Raw genomic sequence first — 22,219 nt, 5'->3', positions numbered from 1 at the left:
GGAACAGAAGAGGCAGGGAGGAACCAGGAATGGAAATAGGAATGGCTAGGCCTTCATTGCCCTTCATTAATCTAGGATTGGTTTCACCCTTAAAGACTGTACAGGCCTGGAGCCACCCAACCGCACAAACAGTACTTCCAGCAGTCCAGCTCACTAAGAACGAAAGGATCAGAATGTGAGCAATGTCTGGATGATTCCCAAATTCATGTGCATTTTAATTAATGTCTGCCATGTCTTGATGAAGCAACTGTGTTCTAGACAGTGTTTTAGGTTCCTGGATCTGTGATGAATGCAGAACACGTCAGGGATTGGAATTACTGCTGGTTTTCATTTCGTAACAGTAGTTGTGCCCTCCTGTGCAGGTTGGCTCTGCGGAACCCTTTGTGTCGATTCCACCAAGAAGTGGAGACTTTTAGACATCGGGCCATCTCTGATACCTGGCTGACCGTGAACCGCATGGAGCAGTGCCGGATTGAATATAGAGGGGCCTTGTTGTGGATGAAGGATGTGTCTCAGGAACTTGACCCAGACCTCTACAAGCAAATGGAGAAGTTCAGGAAGGTAGGACGTTCTCTGAAGGTTGTCAAAAGGGGCACCTGCTAGAAGGCAACCAAGTGTGATTTGAATCCCTCTGGTGAGGAAGACATAACTCAAACACACCAAGGATGCAATTAATCATTGCTGGCATTTTTTTAATGTGACAGAATACCAATTAATGTGATATATAATTCTCTAAGGAGAAGAGAGGAGACAGCTGGAAATTGCTGGGATTTAGTAGCTGGTTTTAATTGAAGTCAGATTTTCATATAATGCGCACTTTTTATAAGGTTGTCACTTGTAAATACCTCCTCATGCATAACTCGAACAGATCTAGAAGGTGAGAACAGACTGTTTGGCAAGTCTTTTTAATTGCTAATTCATGTGAAGTTTGTAAAAATAAAAACAATCCTTTTGTGATCTCTCCAGAGGCACCGAGGTCTAGTTGTATGATTTGCGAGGATGCCCTAGCCTTCCCTGCTCTCGACCTCTTCAGAGATTTCTCTGAGGAAAATAATAGCTGAAGACATGAATATTCTCTTAAATTCCCCTCGAATAACTGATGAGCAACCGAGGGATAATCTTCAGTTCCTTTTTCTAAAACCCACATTGTGTTAGTGCATAGCCATTGGGAGCCTTTTGTCACACAGGAACGCATCCTACCACTGGGTGGCAGTCGAACACTAGTATTTATTTAATGACCATGTGGAATGATTTTTTTTGTTGTATACAATGTTGGTAGTTCTTTGTCTGGGCGACTGGGTGTGTTTTAGGGTGTAAAAGAAAAAAAATCTGCCAAATGTTATGCTTGGCATAATATTGTGTCAACTCCTTAGTCATTTCAACCGATCCATTGGTAATGAGAACTACTGCTTAAAAGGCTTAGATTCCTATTTAGGGACATCACTCTGGCTGGTTACCATGTTGGATGTTAAGAAGTGTGGGAATGGAGAGCTGGGAAGAGCTTCAAGTGCTCATGCAGTGGTCCCCACGTCTTGCCCTAGATCTTAGATGACAAATTCCTTTCAAAGTTCAACTTTCTCTCAGTTTGCAATCCAGACTCCCTCCCTGTGGTGGGAGCCAGCATCATTTCTCTCTGGTCTTTTGCACGTCACGTCAGCACTGCCTTGTCAATAGACAGGCCAATGTCCCAGGCACAGTGAACCAAAAGTCTTCATCAGTGTGGTAGATGTAGAACTCATTCATCTTCTGAAAGAGGAAAATCAGGCTTATGGTAGTAAATAATTAAATGTTTATGGTTTGGCAAGGAGATGCCGGTGAGCCCAGACTGGTCTGCAAGGTTGCTGCTGACTTTGAAATTAGGCCAGTCCTTTCTTTTGTCATTTGTATTTTGTATAGGGATTGAGGAGAATGGGGTGGAATAGGTAGAGAAAAGAAAGAATGAGAGAAAACCAAAGCTGCCTCCAGGGCACACTGCCGACACTGTTTGATTTAGAGTCACCTTAATGCTTGCTGTTAGCGACACACACTTTTTCTTTTGAGGATGAGAGGAAACAACCATGGTAGGTAACTCACCTAAGATGCAGACAAGGAAATAGAAGCCTGAACCCTCGAAAATACATACAGTTTGCCCACTCAGAGATAAAGAAAAAAAAAAAAAGTCAACCAATATACCTGAAAGGGCAAAGGCACTTTCATAGCGACACCTGGCCTGTGACTCATCCACTCAGGGAACAGTTCTGGGGTGCCTCCAACCTGACAGATAATGCAAGTAAACAGTTCCTCTGGAAGGCAGGAGACGGTTATGTGGATTTGTGTTTGTTTGGTCTGTTTGGTAGGGGTGGTTGCTAGCTGTGGAATGGTGAAACACAAACCAAGTCCTTCGTCATTTGGTTTGAACATTGAAACATTTCCCATCGTCTAATGCCATCAATCTTGATTCTGGAAAATATGGGTGGTTTGGGTTTTTTGGGTTTCTTTTTTTTACTCCTTTGCCTTGCAGTAGTTGCTGAAGCTGTGCCTGCCTCCTTAATCCTCTGTGTGCTGGATTCAATTTGATAGCTGGATGTGGTGGACTTGGATTGGGAAAAAGAGTATTTTTTGAGAAAGACTATCTTCAAAAGTGTATTTAATTAGACGGGACCCTCCAAGAGGACAGGGGAACACTGGGTTCTCTCTGGAGCCTAACCCCTGGCTCATCGCCCGGCCCTGGTTAGCACTTATATGTCAAGTGGCCGGATTCTAAGCAGAGTCTGAGGTGCCAGAGTCACCTCTGCTCAGATCACTCAGCATTCCCTCCCGTGCAGGTGACCGCCGGTGCTTTGGAAATTGATAAATGTGATTGATGGTTCAGGTGAGAAGTAGGAACACCGAGTTGTGGCTTGCTGCTAACTCTCTAGCGTGTCAAGTTCTCTGTTCTGCGCAATGTATTTATAATTCACTCTATGTAAGCTTAAGAGTCTTGGTCCCAGTGGGAGTCCACCTTAAACAGAGTGTCTGTTTATCTCTCAGGAGTGTGCTACTGGGTGTGCTACAAAGACCTTTGGGACAGTGACCCAGCTGGGCTCGAGGTGTGACCTCAAGGGTCCTGTCTCTCAGTGCCATCTCCTCCCCACATTTCAGCCCGTAAAGCCTGGACTTGAAGTTTGGCTGAATTCATGTGTTCTGGAGGAGGAAAAGTTGTGATTTTTACCTCACGGTTATGGCCCCCTACGTGGAATTTTTTAGAATGCATTGATTCATTCATGATGGCTTATTCAACAAATGATACTGAAGCCCAGTTACATGGCAGTTAGCGCAGAAGAGAGTATAGCAGTAAGTCCTGTCTCATGCAGTCAGCTGAGCATCAAAGAAGTAAATTCAAAGCAGTTTACCAAGTGGTCGTCTGAGGTGGAACGCTACTACAGAAATACAAATCTAGACTGGGGATCCCAGATAAGTAGTGCCCCACAGGAAACAGAAGAATCAGTAGTTTGATGGTTCATGTTATCAGCTTGACATCTAGAATCACCTGGAAGCTGGGTCTCTGGGCTTTAATTACATTAATTGATGTAGGAGGAGCCGTCTTGATTGTAGACAGTACCATTTCATGGGTTGAGTCCTGGAGTAAATGTAAGAGAGAGGGTTGAGTGCATGTATGAATCCATTGTTCTTTTCTGACTGTGACGGTGATAATGACCAACTACTTCAAGCTCCTTCTGCCTCGACTTGTTGCCGTGATAGACTGTACCCTGAACAATAAGCTAAAACAAACCCTTTCCCATTAGGTTGTTTTTGTCAGAGTATAATCTCACAGAAACATTAAAAACCCAAGACAAATAGGAGGGATCTAGATGGGGGGAGTGGAAGACAACGGAGCAGAGTTTCTAACTGAAGGGTCAACTTGGACAAAGGTCCAAGCTAGAAGCAACGTAGCATCTGGATCGAGGGCCCACGAGAGGTTATTTGTAGAGACAGAGGTAACTACGCAATGGGGCAGCAGAGGCAAGCAGGCTAAAAAAGAAGGGGAATCTATAAGGAGGGGCTGGAAGAGTGTTGAGAAGGGGTTGGGCGTAGCAAAATTTGTGTTCCCACCAGCTCAGTCAGATTTCATGATAGAACAGGGAGTACAAGAGTACAACCCAGAAGAAACATGGCATGACTGGGTCTCAGAGGGATGGAGGCCAGAGAGAAACACACTGTTCTTACCTATGGCAGACTCAGTAGAGCGTCGCTCTCATTACAAAGCTGTTTATTATTTTTAGAAATAAGCAGAATAAACATAAATAGATGTCAAATTGGAAGTGGATTTTCACCTCCGGCCAAGACTTTCTCTCTTTTTCCAGCATTTCCCAAATGTCAGGAAACTTTTCAAATAGCGCAGTCATAGTGAGGGAGACAGACATGATGAATGAAAATTTAAAATTAAACAAAGCAAATGATCTGGCACTCTTTGCAGCACAGAGGCTGCGGACAGCTCTACACATCAGCATTAGGAGTCTTTAGTAAGTGTTTGCGTGGGGAGCTAAAGAGAGGAAATCTTGATCCTAGCCTTCTGGAAGAACCCTGCTAGTCATCTGCTCCTTGTCAAAATGATTGGGAGGAAGGAGATACCTGGAGAGGGAGGCCCCTGGAGCCCTGCTGCAGGCTCAAGTGTAGGACTGAGGGGTGGATTTCATGGGCGGGGCTGGTTGTCTCTGTGCAGTCGGAGGCTCCTCCTGAGACAGCATGATTCACCCTGGTACCACGAGGTATTTTATGAGCAAAGTTAATGTGTGATATATGTGCCCTTTGAAGGCAGAATAAAAGGGTATAATTTAAAAATAGAAGTCAGCTTCTCAGAGTAGATTACATCAGCTGAAGTTGGGAGCCCCAGCAGAACCTCTGAAGCCTGTGCCCTTGAGAGCTCCTGTGGTCAATTAAGTGTCTTGTTTTTCTTGAAAGTCAGAAATGGGATGGAGGGTAATTATTCTAAATGGAATAAAAGCTGTGCTGGGTGTAAGACACTAGCTCTGAAGCCTCTAAAGAGATAGTATGGAAATGTAGCCGTGGCATTTGTAGGACTCTGCCTTTAAAGACAAGGGCATGGGAACCAGGGTTATAAGCAGAGCCATTTACTAAATAGTTTAATGAAATCCTGCAGCATTTGTCTAGTGTTTGATCACAGTAATTCAAAAGGATGTCTAAAAGGCATTCTAGGAACTCTAAGTGATATACACTGGGCTTCATAGGCCTGTCTGCCTCCGTTAGACACACCATTAGGTTGTAGGACTCTGTTGATCCTAATCATATCATCAAACAACACAGTACAGTACGGCTTATTAACAAACATTGGCAATTTAACTAGGGAGAGCCATCGGTCAGTGATGACCTTGTGTCCTAGTGGTGAAGGTTTGAGTCGAAGAGTTTGATCAACGACTAATAAAGAACGATATTGATAATAGATGTTTTTTTTTCTCCTGTGAACAAAGACTTGGGTTAATTAATTTGACAGTTTTATTAATTACTGCTGAAATCATTGGTTCTTGTCAGAGGTCAGGCTCTTTTAGCAATTGAGGGCAGTTCCCAGGGGAGTTGAAGCCTCTTAGTATTACAGGATTGCCACCCCTTCCCTGTCCTGTGCTAGAGACCTTCAGTTTACACCTTGCATTACAGCTCTCTGGATTAAACTGGTTCCTGCTTCAATTCAGTGCCTGACGAGGTCTGGCATCAACAATCTGGGTTGAGTGCATAGGTAGTTTTTTGTTTGATCTGTACCATAGGACAATGTTAAGTACCTAAGCAGAATTTAACCCTCCTGGGCTTTTCTTAGTTCTGGTATAAAAAAAGGAACACTCCATTGTCTCTTCTGGCTTTGCTCATTCTAGAATTCTGTATATCGGTTGAGCCCTTTTATGAGGTGAGGTGAAAATTCCTTTTATAAAGTTAATACTCTTTTAAGTGTATCTGTTTCCTAGCTGTTGCTGTTTATTGGCTGGTTTTCGGTATGTGCCTGTGTTTGTTTGGCTTTGGATGTTTAACTGGAGCACTTGTTATTTGTGGTCCCCAAGCATTTTGCATCGTGCTGCCAAAATGCCATAGGAAAAGCCTGCCATTTTCACATGGCACAACTTGGAAGGGAACTAATAATTATAGCCTTGCTTGCAACTCTGACTTTTGTGAGATGAGGCCTTGAGGCCTTTGCGTGTCTTTATTGATTTTTCTCCGGCAGAACTTGGTAAATACCAAAAATCTGCTTGAGGGCTGCACTAAGACTGTTTAGACTAACGCCCAAAGAGATAACTCTGGCAGAGCTGGTAGCTGCACCACAGCTGCTTCTCCTGACTAAACATTGGGGGAGGGGATTGGGGAGGGTGGAGCCTCTGTCGGAGTCAAGCTCCTGTTCCCAGCACTGCTTGCACCATGTGTAGACACTTGGGTCTAAGTCTGATTTTGCATCTACTCAGTGCAATCACCAGGCTTCCTCCCTCTGTAACACTGTTTTCCTCTAAGTCCTAAGGCTGTGGACACACTCGTCTGTGAAGACTATAGCCACAGGGAGGAGCAGCCGCTCACTTTGTAGTATTTGCCTTGCACCTCAAGGACAGTCTCATCCTGTTGAGTCCCGATCACCTCTGTTGCTGAGGCTTTTAATCTTAGATGCTGGGGGGGAAAAAAAATCACAAGATCTCTCTCCTAATTCTTGGCCATTGGAGTCTTTGGTGTTTATAAGCTGAGAAAACTCATCAAGTACAGATAGTGTTTCTTCTGCAAGGGTCAGCAACCTGTGACCACAGCCCAGCCACCTATGGTTGAGGTCACACTGGGAGCGGCTGTTGTTGACACATACCTTTGCTCCGTGTGGTCCTCACTGTCTACAGCTGATTTCCAATGCCATGGCATAGTGGAGTAACCATAACACAGGCGGGGAGGCCTGCGAAGCCAGCAATGCGTCCTGCCCCCCACCCCACCCCCCACCCGCAACTGCTGACAGATGTGTTACAGCCATGGTGGGCACAGGCCGAGATTAAGAACTTGATTATGTTAACTTTTTAATTGGGATCAAAACACATACATTTTAGCGTCTTAGCCAGGTCTCTTTGAGCACTATTCTTTTGGGCAGATACCCAGGGGTTGTTGGCTCACATGGTAGTGCCGGTTTCAGTTTTCTTGGAGGGCCTCCTGTGCTGTTCATGGTAAGAAGTTTTGCATTAGGGAGTTGGCTGGCTCTCTGTTTTCTCTTGTGCAATATTCAAATATCCTTAAAACAATAGTTCCTACAAATGCAGAGGTGTATCTAGTTCTTACATATGATGTTTTTTAACAGTGCAGCCTCTACCCCTCAAGTTCCTAATTCTATGAATGGCTGTTCTGTGTTGGAAAGAATCACTAGCGCATGAGAAGAGGTGGGACCTGGGAGATGCTGCTGAGTAGCACACAGCTCCCTTAGTTCTGGCCCTACTCCATTTTTCTCTTTTTATTTCTGAGTATTTTAGCTGTCATACATTCATTGCATATGGTACCTTGTTTTATTAGAGCATTTTAATATATAAGGTACATTGAGCATATACTGCCCAAACCCCTCCCATTGGTCCCCTTTTTTAACCATGTCCAATTTCACTTCTACCTTTGTGTCTTATCCTATACATTCACAATTGTATCTATAGAAAATATAGAATCTAAAAATGAGAGGAAACATGTTTGCCTTTCTGATGCTATGTGGTTAATTTTTTTTTATACTCTACGTATAACCAAAATCGATGCCACAGGTCCATTTCAGTGTCTGGGACCTTAAGGACGCTGAAGCTTGCAGAGAAAGCTGAAAGTGTATGGGAACCAAAAGCGGCTCATACTTGGCCCTCACTCAAGAACAAAAGAAGGAAAACACAAAAGTGTGCAATTAAAGTTTTCCTTGAAGATGCCCATGTTTACTAGATGCTTATCTCCTCTAGGACGATGCTTAGAAGCTGTGTCTCAATCACTGAAATTGCTAAGAGATTTTTCTCCAAGTGCAGACAGAGCAACAGCATATATGCCTTCTAAAGCATTCCAGGAAGGAAAGTTTGCCCCAGATGACGGACGTGGAAGTACATCTCCAAGCCCCATCCTTTCGTTTCACCCAATCTTCATGAAATTGCCTGCTAATCAGCGTGATTTCGTGGGAGGGAGACAAGGATAGTGCTGCGGACAGTGTGGCGGGAAGAAATCAGAACGCATGTCTTGCTGGATGGGTCTGCAGAGAGCTGTAGATTTGTGAAAATGTAAACTGGACGGTCATCATATTACTTACTCCTCTGGCTGAAAAATGCCGGTCTTTGTTATCATGTGATAGAGACAATGCACTGGGCTCGGCTTTTTATTTAGCAAACATACAATGCAATCTTTGTGTCTGGCATTATTTCAAGCTATTTGCTCATATAAACTTACTTAATCCTACTAATAAACAAATCAAGAGGATACAGTTATTATCAACATTTTGCAAATGAGGAGACAGACACATGGAGGAAGGAACCTAGTTAAGGCTATCCGACTCGCCTCAGGACCTGGGCACACTCTTCCAGGTGCGCGGAATCATGATGCCTCTATTTCCATGGGGGTTCCCTCCACTTTGGAAGTAATCCAGATGTTACCCCATTTTATAGGCTTGGGGGGTTAAGAACCTGACTGTGGTCCCAAACAGTGTTTAGTCTCTTCATTGACAGAACACAATAAATTGAAATCCAGGGGTACCATGGCTCCTTAGCTGCAAACTCTAAAGCCCATTCCCTTAGGACAGAATGCTGAAAGAATTACTGAGCTCACTAGCCACGCTAAGCCCCCCCCCCTCCCCAAAGAGGCACTTAGCACACTGCAGTGCACGTGCTCCGTGCACAGCGGCCGTTTTGATAGCCACTGTGTTTATTACTGCCTCTCCAAGAGAAAATGTTGACATCCAGTGAAACATGCTAAATAAACCTCCTGAGTAAGGAGGGGTCTGGCTGGAAGGTCCCACAGCCTTGGCTTGTCCCCTCAGCATGCACTAGAAGAATACTATTTTGTATTATAGACTGTCTGACTAACTTGTCAGATAAGAATTTCATGGCACCCCTGCGCCTTCTTCCAACATAAGGAACAAGGGATTCTTGAAGTGCCGACCCCAAAGTCTTCTTCCTGGCTGTTGCCTCACTGCCTTGAGCTGCTGGTGTACTTAATTGTCCTTTGCTGCAGTGTGAACCTCAACCCATCTTTGTGTGTTCGGGAATGTTTATTTCACCTTGCAATCTACTTTCAAGTGGATGAAGTCGTTGGGTAAAAGTGGCAGTTGAGTATATAACTGCATTTATCTGTGGATTAGCTAAGAAATTAGACAGCCCTATCTGTGCCTTTCCCCTGATACACCTTCACAGCTTTTTATTATGTCTGCTTTTAGTTAGATTACTTGGCAAGAAAAATTTAAATTTAAGCAAACAAATATTCATGGTATGTTTACATCTTTAAAAGTTTTAGGATATTTTTGGACGAATCGAGTAAACATATTTACACACATCCCCAAAATAACAAGGCCATTTAAGTACTTTTCTGTCGCATCCTGTTCTGGTTCCCAGGCTGGAGGGTCATTTTCCGCGGCTGGCAGCAATTAGCCACTTGCCACATGCAGGTCTTCAGTCTCTAATTATTCTACGTCGAAAGTACTTGTTGACTTGGTTCCCTCCTCGTCCTCACTGCCCTTGCTGGAGCAGAGTTTTCCTCAGCATGGAGGTCTGTAATGGACTCCGCCCTCCACAGCACAAGGCTGACTGTGTCATGGTATGGGGTGAAAACATCCTCTGCCTCTCACTCAGCCGTCTGCAAGTCCAGACTCACAGCATGTGCAGACTAACCACCCCTTTTCCACCAGCTTTCCTCTGGGAGAACACTCCTGCCACCTGCCCGTTACCTGCACATGATAGGTATGCATGAAAGACGAAGCCTTGCTAGAAGGCTTCCCCATATTCTTCACCAGCGCTCCTGATACAGCCCTTTCTCCCCCGCACCTCCGAGAGACCCCCTCATTCTTCTATTGTGCCTATAGAATTCTAATGCACCCTTTAAAGCCACCGTACCCTAAGGAGCCTTTGTTGACTTTGCAGCGTTCCCATTGTACTCTGCCAGGCCTGTCATGTCCAATGAGTATTTATCAAATGAGCGAGTTGGTAAATGCATGGATTTGTTTCCTTGAAAACAGAAGCAAAAGACAGCCCATCTTGGAATCCCAATTGTAAAATAAACAAATACAGCATATGTCTGATATTTGCTTTACCGAAGGAAGACTATCCCTACTATTGGGTAAAAATGAAACATTAATATTCAACCAAGGAGTCTTTTGATTGGAACAATCTGGAAATTATCTACACATAGCAACTCACAAAAATAAAACTTCTCTTATCTAAGTTCTCTAAAAACGTTTTGGTATGGGCTGGAAAATAAGTGTATTTTATAAAACTGAAAGAGCTAATATAGTAAATATTTAAATTCATTTTTTAAGGTAGGAGCAAACGCCAGCTTCCTTAGGGAGAAGTATTGAATCTACACATAGAACGTTCGTCTAATTGTCTCAGGTAAAAGCTTGCTTAACTCCCAAGTTTCAAGGTGAACTCTGAACACAAGCGAACGAAGCATGTGTTTGTCTGGGAGGATAGTTTTCCTTTCGCCAAACCGCATGGTCTTTCTTCCTAGGGAACATCTGCAAGCTGAGACTTTCTTAGGTGACCATATGCAAGCCTACAGACCGTACCCAGTTAGAACCATCAAATCTAGGTAGAAATGCCTACGATTACTGGGCCCATTTCATAGAAAGATCACCTCTCGGCCCCTCAGCAGCTGGAAGGTTTTGGAGGAATTCACTGTGCCTGCGTTTCCATCGCATTGTGCTCTTGGCTGCAGGATCAGGGCTGCCTGGTGCTCATGACAACTACCCCCAACCACAGTCTGCTCCTTTGGCCTGCTTCTCTTTTGGAACCTCCTGAAGGAGGTGTCATCTCAGGTTATAGATCGCTGGAAAATCTCTGTGTTCCCGTGGTATGATTTTCTCCTTACTGTCTTTGGCCCTCTTCTTAGTTCCCAGCTCAGATGTCGGCTAATCCTTTCATTTTCCATGATGAATTGCTTGCAGTTTTTACCATCTTCTAGAATTCAGCACAAACGAAGACAGTTGTATCCAGATATGTTAACCTAGCATTTTTATTTTAAAACTGTTACGTTTTTGCAGAAGGAGAGAGAGCACGAGCAAGGAACTCAGGACCGCGAGTGGTGCACCCACACACTGAGACAATGGAGATGCTCTATCAGGAACTCACCAAGGCCAGCTGGCCTGGGTCTGAAAAAGCCTGGGATAAAACCGGTCTCGCTGAACATAGCAGACAATGAGGACTACTGAGACCTCAAGAACAATGGCAATGGGTTTTTGATCCTACTGCACGTATTGGCTTTGTGGGAGCCTAGGCAGTTTGGATGCTCACCTTACTAGACCTGGATGGAGGTGGGTGGTCCTTGGACTTCCCACGGGGCAGAGAACCCTGATTGCTCTTTGGGCTGACGAGGGAGGGGGACTTGATTGGGGGAGGGGGAGGGAAAGGGGAGGCAGCGGTGGGGAAGAGACAGAACTCTTTAATAAATAAATAAGTAAAACTGTTACGTTTTAGGGATCTATCACCTATTATTTACGTTTGTTTTTTTTCAATGATGATTTATTTTGATACATGAAATAGAATGTGGGTTTTATTTAACCTCAAATAGGAACAGTAAATCTACTATGCCCTCAATACCAATAGCTTTACAGAACGGCAAGCTGCTTTTGTTCAAGTCAAACAGTGTTTTCTCGGATCCCATTATTTACAGAACTTCCGGAGACAGTAGAAATAATGGCTCAATGTATGCAGGGTGTCACTCTCGAGTCCAGCTGGATTTACAAGTGACTACAGTGAGTCACTATTCCAGAAAGATCTATAGCATGATTGCTGCTAAAAAAAAAAAAAAAAAAAAAAAAAAACATTATTTTCTCCATTAGATTGTCATAGAGGAATGATGAACAGTTTTAAATGGCACTTCTTTTAAATGATTGAATTATTATTTGCTAACTCTCAGCAAAGCCTTCCCAGTGAGATTTATGCAAGAAGCACCAACCCTGAAATGGAGTTATGACAGTTTTGCAGTTTTCTTGGTCTGCCAGTAACTTTTGGAATCCTATGTGTCTGAAGTCCTAAGTCTATCAGGACACTTTGATTTAATCCACCAAAAGAACAACTGAGTAGAAAACTGGTATTTTTCTTTCCATAACCTGGGGTTTCTTTTAAAAAGATGCTGAATGATTGCTTGGTTCTAATAATACAGAGCTAATAGGGATATGAGAGGGTGGGAAGCCAGACTGCCCATTTATATCCTGGTCATGCCTTTGAGCATAAAGTTTTCAGGCGTTCCCCGTATAATAAAATTATCACAACTGTAAAATTCTGCTTCACCTTCAGCAGTAATCCCAGACCTGACCATATAAACAAAATGAATGAAGGTCTCTGGTAGGAGTCCACAAGTCCAAGTGGGCCAGTGCTGTATGGTCTTGAGCAACCCTGAAAGAAGCAAGCCCTCAGAGCCCTTCATTATAAATTGGAAATAAAAGCACCATGTTCATTAATTGAACTATGTTGTTACCACCCTGTGAAATATGACCTTGGGAATTGGGAACACTTCAAAATTGAATGGTTTTGTCCGTTCAAACCACCACTCTATCTCTGTCCATCTTTTCAAATCCTCACCCAGCTGTGATTGCGAGACAGCCATTGTCATTTAGACACTGGCTCCTGACCGCATGCTGGTGTCTGATGACATTGAAATAAAGCGTATTTCTCAAGAGAGATGAGTTATACAAATGTTTAAGAATAAGGGTTTCTTCTGCTTTGTTTTTTATTGAAAATATAATATAAATATAATATTCTAATGTAGTGTATGGCCTTACCTCCCTCAACCTCCCTCAACTTCTCCCAAATACCCCCACCTCTCCACCTACCTAAATCCACAGCCACTCTTTCTCTCTCTCACTAGGACATAAACAAGTATCTAAATAATAATAGTAATAGTAATAATAGTTAGATATAGTAGAAACAAACCAGAATAGGGCAAAACAAAGAAACAGAAGAAAAAGAACCAATTAAAAGCCCAAGAGACACACACAGAAATTCCATAAAAAACACAAAACCAGAAATCATAATATATACAGACAAAAGACTTGTAAGGGGGAGAAAAAAAGTTCCGACAAAGCATTATGAGACAAAGAACCTCCAAAAAATGTCATTGAGTTTGTTTTGTGTTGGCCATCCACTGGTGGCCATGAGGTATGGCTTCAATAGTGATTTGTATACCTAGGTTGGCGTTGTGAAGAAAACCAATAATTCATTTGTGAGAGGCTATCGATTGGAGATAGCTGGGTTAGGGGGGTGAACCCGTGTCCAATTCCCCTCTCGGTGCAGGGATCCCATTGGGCCTAGACCTGTGAAGGCCCTGTGCATGCTGCCACAGTACCCATGAGTTCTTGTGTGCATTGATCCTGCTGTGTTTAGAAGGCCGCGTTTCTTCTGTGTCCTCTGTCTCCCTGGCTCTTAAAATCTTTCTGCCTCATCTTCCACAGGATTCTCTGAGACTTGAGGGGAGGGAACTGATGGAGGCATCCCATTTAGAACTGAGTATTCCAAGTTCTGTCTCTGAATACTGTCTAGTTGTAAGTATCTGTATTGGTTCCTATCTATCATAAGGGGATGCTTCTCTGATGATGGCTGAGTGAGACATTGATGTATGACTCTAGCAGAATATTGTTAGCAGTCATTTTATTGCTGCGTTCCTTTAGCAGGACAGTAGTACTTTGTTTTTATTTTCCTGTAGGGCCCTGGCCTATCTAGTCTCAGGTTCTTGGCCACCTGAGCAGTATCAGGAATGGGCTCTATTTCATCCCTTAAATCTAGTCAGATATTGGTTGGTTGCTCCCACAGACTTTGTGCCACTACTGCACCAGCACATCTTGCATGCACATCACCATCGTAGCTGGGTTGGTGTTTACCTTTCTCCTTTAGAAGCATGCAGAGCGCCTTCCAGTACTGTGAACATGATTCAACAGGGTTGACGGTTCCAAGCAGCCACCTTCTTGACTTTTCCATGTTTGTTGAGTTGTGTAGGTGTTGTTTTCATGGACTTACCATCAGTTTGTGGAGAGCAATGAATAGCCTTGGTAATTTTGTTTGAGGTCCCCATGAGGCCCCTTTGGCCAACAGCTTGATTAGATGTAACCCATGCCCAGAACTGGAGGTTTCACTTGGAGGTTTCACCCAGGAAAGGGAAATAAAATAGTTATGGATGGATGGGGAGGGAAAGGAGGACGGAAACAGGAGGATTAAAGGCAAGGGGAATGAAGAGAAGAAGGAAAGGAATATGGGGAGGGATAGCTCCAACAAAGGGCTATTTTGGGGGGCATGATCTTATGTACCATATCATCCTGTAGAGTTGAAGCTTCCTAGCAAATGAAGGTGGGCTAAATGGAATTGCCAAGTAACAGGGGAGATGGAGCCCCAACTGGACATCTTTCGTCACCAAATGCTTTGTTCTTGTTTTGGGCTCTTAAGGTGGAACACTATTATGCATAAAAGCAAGAATAGTTCGTGAATAGTTATTCATGCATTGAGATATGTATCAAGAGTCTTGGGGGAAATATTACATAGACAAGCAGGAAAAACTAGGTGGTATACTTATAGATTGATAGGTATGAAATAATGAAGATAATTCTCAAATAGGGAAAGTGAAGAGAAGCTAGCAGAAGAAAATATATTTTACTCAAATAATTAAATAGTGGGTGTTTTTATTCAAAGTCCTTTCCCATTTAATTTTCTCCGTGTTAAATTCAAGAGAGGCAGATGCAGGAATAGCTCATAGCCCTGATGCCTCCACGGCTGGAATCACTTTGAGGGATGATAGAAGAGGAGCAGATATAAGAGCAAGGCTGAGGTGAGGGTTCACAATATGCCTTTCAACTTCTGTGCCATGTGTTGCCTATTAAAGTAATTTATATGAAAAATAATGAGATTAATAAGGTTAAAGAACAGATAAGATTTGGTAAAGGAGAGAATAACAGAAACTCACTTAAGTTGGCAAATATTGAAAATTGTTTATTTGGTTTGGTTATTAATAACAATAAGGGAAAAGAGAAGACAGGCTGTGGGGGCAGACGGAGAACCTGAGTTGCACGGTGATGTCATGTGGACAGCTGGAGGAAGGAGGTGGAGGATGAGGTCATTTTTGAAAGCCATCGGCGGGGAGAGCCATGTGAGGAGGTTAAGTCACTTGGGAAAGAAAGGATCAAAAAAGCAGCGCCTGCGGGGAGCCCTCTGAAACTGGCAAGGATGGTGGGAACCGGGCTTCTGAAAGCCTTCTGTATTCTAGAGAACCTCAGTACGCTAACTCATACTTATTCTGAAAGGGGAAAGGTGAGAAAGTAAAAAATGGATGTTCCCCACATCGCCCCAATTTTTTCCCGGAATGAACATGTTCTGTGTTGTGTACCAGTGAAAATACAGACACAGTCTTGCCCAGGAAAGAGCTGAAGGGCCCCGGGGTGAAGGGACAGCTGTGCATGGCAGGAACTACCATCTCCCACAGCTTCCATAGTCTTTCCTACAGGGTGTGTGTCCACGTGTGTGTGTGCGCGTTCATGTGTGTGTGTGTGTTCACGTGTATGTGTGTTCACGTGTACGCGTGTGTTCACGTGTACGTGTATGTTCATGTGTGTGTTCACGTGTGTGTTCATGTGTGCATGCGTGTTCACGTGTGCATGTGTGTGTACATGCACATAACTGTGCACGCATGCGGAGGCCTGTGATTAATGTTAACATCTTTCTTCATCACTCCCCACCTTACATGGTAAAGCAGAGTCTTTCTCAGGATGCCAGCTCAGCAGCGTGGCTAGTCTGCTCTGGGGAGCCCCTGCCTGTGCCTCCTGTGACGGGGATTCCCAGTGGGCCTCCACAGCCACCCAGCTTTTGTGTGGGTTCTTGAGATCTGAACCCCAGTCTTCAGGGTTGCACGCTGGCCCAGCTGGACCATCTCCTCAGCTTCTGCTCTGTTACTCCACTCTGGCAGTTCTCTCTTTTCCCTCTCACTGGGGGTCTCCAGGCCTTGTATCCTGAACCCACAGTATTTGTACACCTGTGAGCCCTAATTTTGTCATTAACATTTGTTTTGAGAAGCAGTGTCACCTGCCGTAAATCCAGCCATCTCTCTCTAGCTCGCAGTGTTCATTTGGTACTAGGTTAAATTTTAAGATTCTCATTCATTTCTCTTCATGCTCAAGTTTTTTTTAAAAAAAAATTGAAATACATGTGGATTCCAAACAGGCATCTTTCTGCATGCGTGTTCTAGTCATGACTCCATCTGACATGTGTACCTGTCAGTATAAGACCCACGAGAAGGCATAAGGGCATGTCTCCTGGCCTCCAGGGTTTCCTCAGACAGTGCAGAAGACTGAGGTTTCACTAGAATTTTATCATGGCTGCCGCAAATCAAATGTTTGAGAGGAAGGCGCTGAGAGCATCTTTAATTTGAAAGATTTCCATATCTTCTTCGTCCAGGCTGTGCCTGACTGCATCCTGAACCTCCTTCTCCAGGTCCTGCCAGGAAAAGCCAATGATTCGTAAATTGAAGCTATGTCAGCTCAAGTTTTTATTGGTGCTCATTATCCAAGGCCCCGTCTGTTTTTAATTCTCTGTAGAAAGAACCAGCTTTTCTCTTTTTTTTCCCCTTTCTTTCTTAAAAACAAGTCTTCTCTTTAAAAATAAAAGGTAACAGCTAACAGTTGTGAAGCCAGGCAATGGGTAGGCGTCCTGGGCTATAGACTCCCACTTCTTCCTGCTTGATGCCTTATCAGCTTTTAGGGTCAATATCTTACATTCCTGGTGTGCTGCTCCCTTGTCCCTTCCTCTTTGTCCCTGTTCTTTCATTCCAACTAGGAAATCATGTAAGGAAAGCATTGAGAAAATTGTGAGGCAAGTGTTTTGAAAATAAAAATAAAGATTTGATGGACCTTTTCCCTTCCTTTCAATCTAGAAAATAAGAATAACTTGTTAGACTGTTAAACATAGGTTGTTCATTTTTTAATCTAAAGATGCATCTTTTCAGTAGCACAAAAGCACAGCAGATATTTAAACTCCACAATGAATAATATGGTAGGTTTATGTAAGATAATTAACATATTTGAACTTTTTCCCAGCCTAGGGTTTTTCTTAGCATTCTGCCTTATAGAGAGATGGAGCATCCATTTAAATATGTACATAATACAGAATATTTCTAGCTAAATATTTGTAAAAATGCTCTTGAATTCAGCATACTGTTTCATATTCATTACTTCATCAAGGATGCATAGAAATTCAGTGAGGATGTGGTTTTTCTGTTTCAGAGGCAAGAGCATTGGGCCACGGTGGTCTGACTTGTCCACAGCCACACAGCCACACTAGATTTCCAGACCAGGGGTTCCGCTCCAAAGCCAGTACTCCTCCCACCCCTTCTCCTCCAATTTCTTCATGATCCAAACAGTAGGTCTGTCTGTACAGTATTAGTTGCTGTGAAGGACAGTGCTCCTGAGGGGAAGGACACCCTGCTTTGTATTAGAGTAGTATCCATGCCTTTTTCCAGTGAGTTCTCTGTTCCCTGAACTCAGTGTTGTGACCTGAAGAGCTGATGTTACCAGCACCCTTCAGGAGTCCTGGGGATTTTTTTCTCATGAAGGCATTTACCAGTCGCTCAATATTCTGAACATCTAGCTTATTGAACATATTGTGTTCATATTGAACACTTAGTGTTTCTCTTCCACCGTGTCTTGTGACTGCACATCTGAGGTCAAATACCTTGTTTTAGAGCATGGATTTCTTAGAGTCAGGTGCCCGGATCCTATAAAAAGTAGCTTTACACTTGATGCCCCAAACCTGGAAAGAGGTCAGAGACTGGTAAATGGGAAAGTGAACGTCACCAAGGCAAGCTACTCAGCCTCAGATCTCGTGCTCACTGGGTATGAAGGGCCCAAGGTCAAACCTCTAATGAAAAGATTTTACTATTGAAGTCACAGGCCCTACAGCATACAGCCACATAAAGAGCAATTGTCTGTGGTGCTCGCTACTCAACTGACCCTTCACTAAAGCGTCTCTGGCTGGCTGAGTTTAACAGTCCCCTGAGAAGCAGATTGGAAATGGAGAATCCTGAGTCTCACTTAAGGATTCTGACTCAAGAGGCTTGGGGTGGAACCCAGAGATCTGATTTTTAAGAAGGTCCAGAGAAATTCCCTTGTTTTGCTCCATCCACCACACTTTGAAAAAGCTTCTCCCAGGGAAATATTACGAAACAGCTAATGGCTGATCCAACAAAATGTAATTGTCCACTTACAAGACAACCATTTAATAAGACAAGTATCTGACTTCTTATTGTTAAATAAACATGAATTATACCAAAGTAGGAGGGGTAGTCAGCTAAATGACCTGACTTATTAGATATAGAAGTATGTCACTAGTGGTCTGTTTAGTGTTAACCATTGCATTAGCCCCAGAGTCTAGAGAACTGTATACCACACACACTCAAATGTTACATGTCAATAGTATTAGCCATGTTAAATGAATCTTTCTTCTCTTAGCTATTTCCTCCCCAAACTAGTGTTTGCCACATTGGCTCAGAGAACTGCAAAAGCTTGGGCCAGTTAACATGTAGAATCCTCAGGAGCAGACAACTCCAGGAACCCCACAGTCATCACTGGGCCTTGCCCAGGAGCAGCATGGCGTGGCAGTGTCCTGACATGCGTGTTGGAAGTGCCTGCCGGACTGTGGTATGCACGTTTTCTCTGCTTTCTTCTCCATCAATGAGGTTGGCTAGTTCTCATAGGATAAGATCCACTGAGACACAGCAGGTTTTACCACCAAGTCTGGCAGATATGTCTGCATCCAGCGTGATTTATAAGGAATGTTATCCTATCTTTGAGGTGACTTCTGTACCAATTTTAGGAACAAAATGTTTACTAATCTAAGAAAGAGTATGAGATGACCTAAAATCAGAAATTCTCATGCATGCTTGGCAGTAGTGGAACAAAACTTTAATCCTAGCAACTGGGAGGCAGAGACAGGCATATCTCTATGAGTTCAAGGCTAGCCTGGTCTATAGTGTGAGTTCCAGGGCAGCCATGTCTATATAAAGGAAACCCTGTCTCTAAAATCAAAAGAAGAAGAGGATGAGGAGAAGAAAGAAGAAAGTCTCATTTATTTCCAGGATGATATTTGTATGCCTATATGACTATCATAAATGAAGACAGTCTGGAATATAGTTCCTTGTAATTTTTAAAAAATATTCAACCATTTTTTGAGACAAAGTTTCTATGTGTATCTCTGGCTGTCCTGGAACCATTTTTACTCAGGAATTCTTAAACTGGGTAAAGGAAACTTTGTCGTTGAATGTAATAGTAGAAACGTTAACAAAATTAGCAAACACATTAAAAGCTTATTGCAAGCCAGCTACACCTCTAAGCATCTCGTATGAACAGTTTACTAACATGTTCCAAGGCAGGGGTACAGTTTCCCCTTCACAGAGAAGGTTCCGAAGCTTATGGGGTTTAACTTTCTCAGTGTGACTCTGTTCGAATGTGGAAGGGCCCGGAAGGACTGGCTCTAAACTTACTAACCTCACATGGTCACACACATCTTATTTTCTGGAACTAAAGCAGATTGTTTATAAGCATGGTAGATCTTTCTAGACTTGTTGATTCACTCGGGCTAAGAAGCCGCTCTTGTTTCAGTTTAAATGTTAAATCCACTCAAAGTCTGCCTTTGTATTAGTGTTGTTTAAATGATTCCTTCGGGGCTGTTCTTCCAGAAATCTATTATGTCCTCCTCCTGGAAGGGCTGTGGTATCACCCTGTCCTAGAAGTAAGCAAGTGTCCTTGAGGCCACTCTGCCTCTGCAGGCTCCTTGCTTCCCTCGCTCCAGCATGACCTCTCCACACCAGTGTGGTATTTCCTGAAGCCCATGGCTAAGGCAAAGCTAAATCTCTCTCTCCCACACCAGCAGTGGTCTAGACTTTTCAGCCATCTTCCTTGATGGATCACCATGGCAACAACTCACGTGGGTGTCAGTTGGGCCACCAGGCTAGGGTGACTTCCCGGTGGCTACACTCTTGGTCTCCTCTCTTTTCTCCTCAGGACATCTGAGGTCCTTTGGATTTACTACTCCAAGGAAACGATAGGGAGCTGGGCTTCATTTTTCCTTACCCGCTGCACTGTTTGACTTCAATGTAGCTGATTGCTGTTGAGCAGAAGCAGACCTCAGTACAGCCTCATGAATTCCCAAGCAGATGTTTGGTAGACTCACTTTGGCCTCTAGCTTTCCCTCAGAGCTCTTCTTACATAGCACAAAGTTGGGGACTATGTTTCCTTGCTCAATTCCCTGATGCCCACAGTCCTAGAAAAAGGTTAATAGACTTTTCCATTTCCTTTCTCTTGTTATTAACCAATCACCACCACCATTAGATACAGCCAATGACTAAGTTTTCCAGGCTGGCCTTGAACTTGTAATTGTCCCATATAAGCTGCCTGACTGTCTGGGACTATGGACCTGTATAACCAGGCCTGACTTGTTTATTTTTGAGCAGTGGTTCTATACCAAGGATGTACTCAACACAAAGCATGAGAGTGATTAGTACAAGGGTGCTTACCATGGACTGGATTCTGGGTGAAGAAATTTTGCATTATGTTTATTTTTCCTAGTTATCCTGTGAACTAAACAGTATTCAAGCCCCTATTTTACTCTTTTCAGTAAGACACATCTTAACACTATAGAGGGATATTTTTGGATGCCTCCTGTTAAAAGTGCCCACACTCTCCAAGTACAACTGGGATCTCTGGGTGCTGTAATAGGACAGGTTGCAGCACTGTTTAGCCATAGCAGTCTTGAAGTGAACCACCAATGTGGAAAGAGTCTAGGGCAGCTAGGAGAATCCTGTCCTTCTGTTACATCTAGAGGTTTTTAAGTAGGCTGGGACAGAGCTCCATTTGAAAGTATTACATGTAGGCATCCATGCCTGGTCCTGCATCCTGTGTCCAGAGTCCTCTCCCGAGGGGGGTATGTCTCTGTCCATGTGATAGTTTCATGTCTACTAAAAGGTCTAGAAGGTCATTGATTAACCCAAAGGTATCCACTTCATCAGAGGCATACTTCAGCAATGAAATGTGCGTGTTTGCTCCAAGGCCAGGGTCCAGTACACTCTGTGAGGAATTTGAACTAAATGGACTGTGCCTTGTGACTCCACTCCATTGCTTTTGTTTTCATTCCGTTTCAGTCAGAAATGTGTTCCTTTTTCATTCATTCTGTCAAGCGTTTTTACATTGCCTCTTTGTCCAAGAGTTGAGAGATTCTTATCTTTCAGACAATGCTTATCTTTAAAAGCATGTTCCCGATTGTCATCACCTAGAGAGCCAGGTCAGCAAGGCCTGATCTCTTCTTTGCACATCTTCTGCTATTTCTACTCAAGGTGAAGTATTTCCTTGAAATAGTGGTGAGAATTGGGTTCCACTTAGTCTCCTAGAAGAGGTTCCCAGGGGGTCAAAACGACCCATTGCTGAGCAGTAACTGAAGAAGTGGTGCAGCAGTGAGGAGATCGTTGACCTAAGAAAGGACCAGGGTTTCCCAAGGAGATGTTTTAAGACTCATCATAGCATGGAGAACATGCATGTTCCCTTCCTCTTGGCAAACTTTGTGACTTGGACCATTTTGATTTGATTCTGAAGCAAACAGTTATATTTCCACAAAGAACAGTCACGTCAAGGATAAATTGACTATGTCATCGGCCACTCAAGACTTACTTCTATTCCTTGACCTTTTTCTGGTGGCTTACAGGATCATCTCCTAAGTCAGTCTCTTATGTTGGATGCTGTGGGATAAAATAATAGGGCAGAATTTAAGACCGTGCCCTCTTCAATTATCTGGTTTTATTTGCGAAATAAGACCTAAAACTGAGGGGGGAGGGGGAAGAAAATGGAAAAAGAGATGAGAAGAGGGAGAAAAGAAAGGAAAGAGACAGAGAGAGAAAATTTTTAGTGAATATGAGAAGACATATATAGTTCAATTGAAAATGGGGAAATTTTGGTGCTTTATTATAAACTAAGCATATTCTCATTAAAATTAAAATTCTCAGATAAGAGAAAGATTCCCTAGTCATTCATTTTCTGTTCTTTAGACTGCAGTCCTGA

The 22,219-nt window shown here is 43.3% G+C and overlaps 1 protein-coding gene across 8 annotated transcripts in view; it reads left to right on the top strand.

Annotated features, from left to right (window-relative positions):
- Positions 1 to 22,219, top strand: part of Ica1 (islet cell autoantigen 1) — a 135,178-nt gene that overhangs the window by 40,697 nt on the left and 72,262 nt on the right. For 7 of the 8 annotated variants that reach the window (XM_050162272.1, XM_050162271.1, XM_050162270.1 and 4 more), the window contains exon 6: positions 363 to 561. In XM_050162272.1, the coding sequence (XP_050018229.1) occupies positions 363 to 561 (199 nt within the window). Of the gene's footprint in view, positions 1 to 362; positions 562 to 11,182; positions 11,488 to 22,219 lie in introns of those variants that run through there. The other variant, XM_050162276.1, reaches the window with a different exon arrangement.

The sequence above is a fragment of the Alexandromys fortis genome, unplaced genomic scaffold, assembly GCF_014885135.2.
Source record: "Alexandromys fortis isolate MF-2015 unplaced genomic scaffold, M_Fortis_MF-2015_v1.1 scaffold_110, whole genome shotgun sequence".
Lineage (NCBI taxonomy): Eukaryota > Metazoa > Chordata > Mammalia > Rodentia > Cricetidae > Alexandromys > Alexandromys fortis.
The sequence above is the reverse complement of the archived record's forward strand: the minus strand, read 5'-3'. Positions and strand labels throughout refer to the sequence as shown.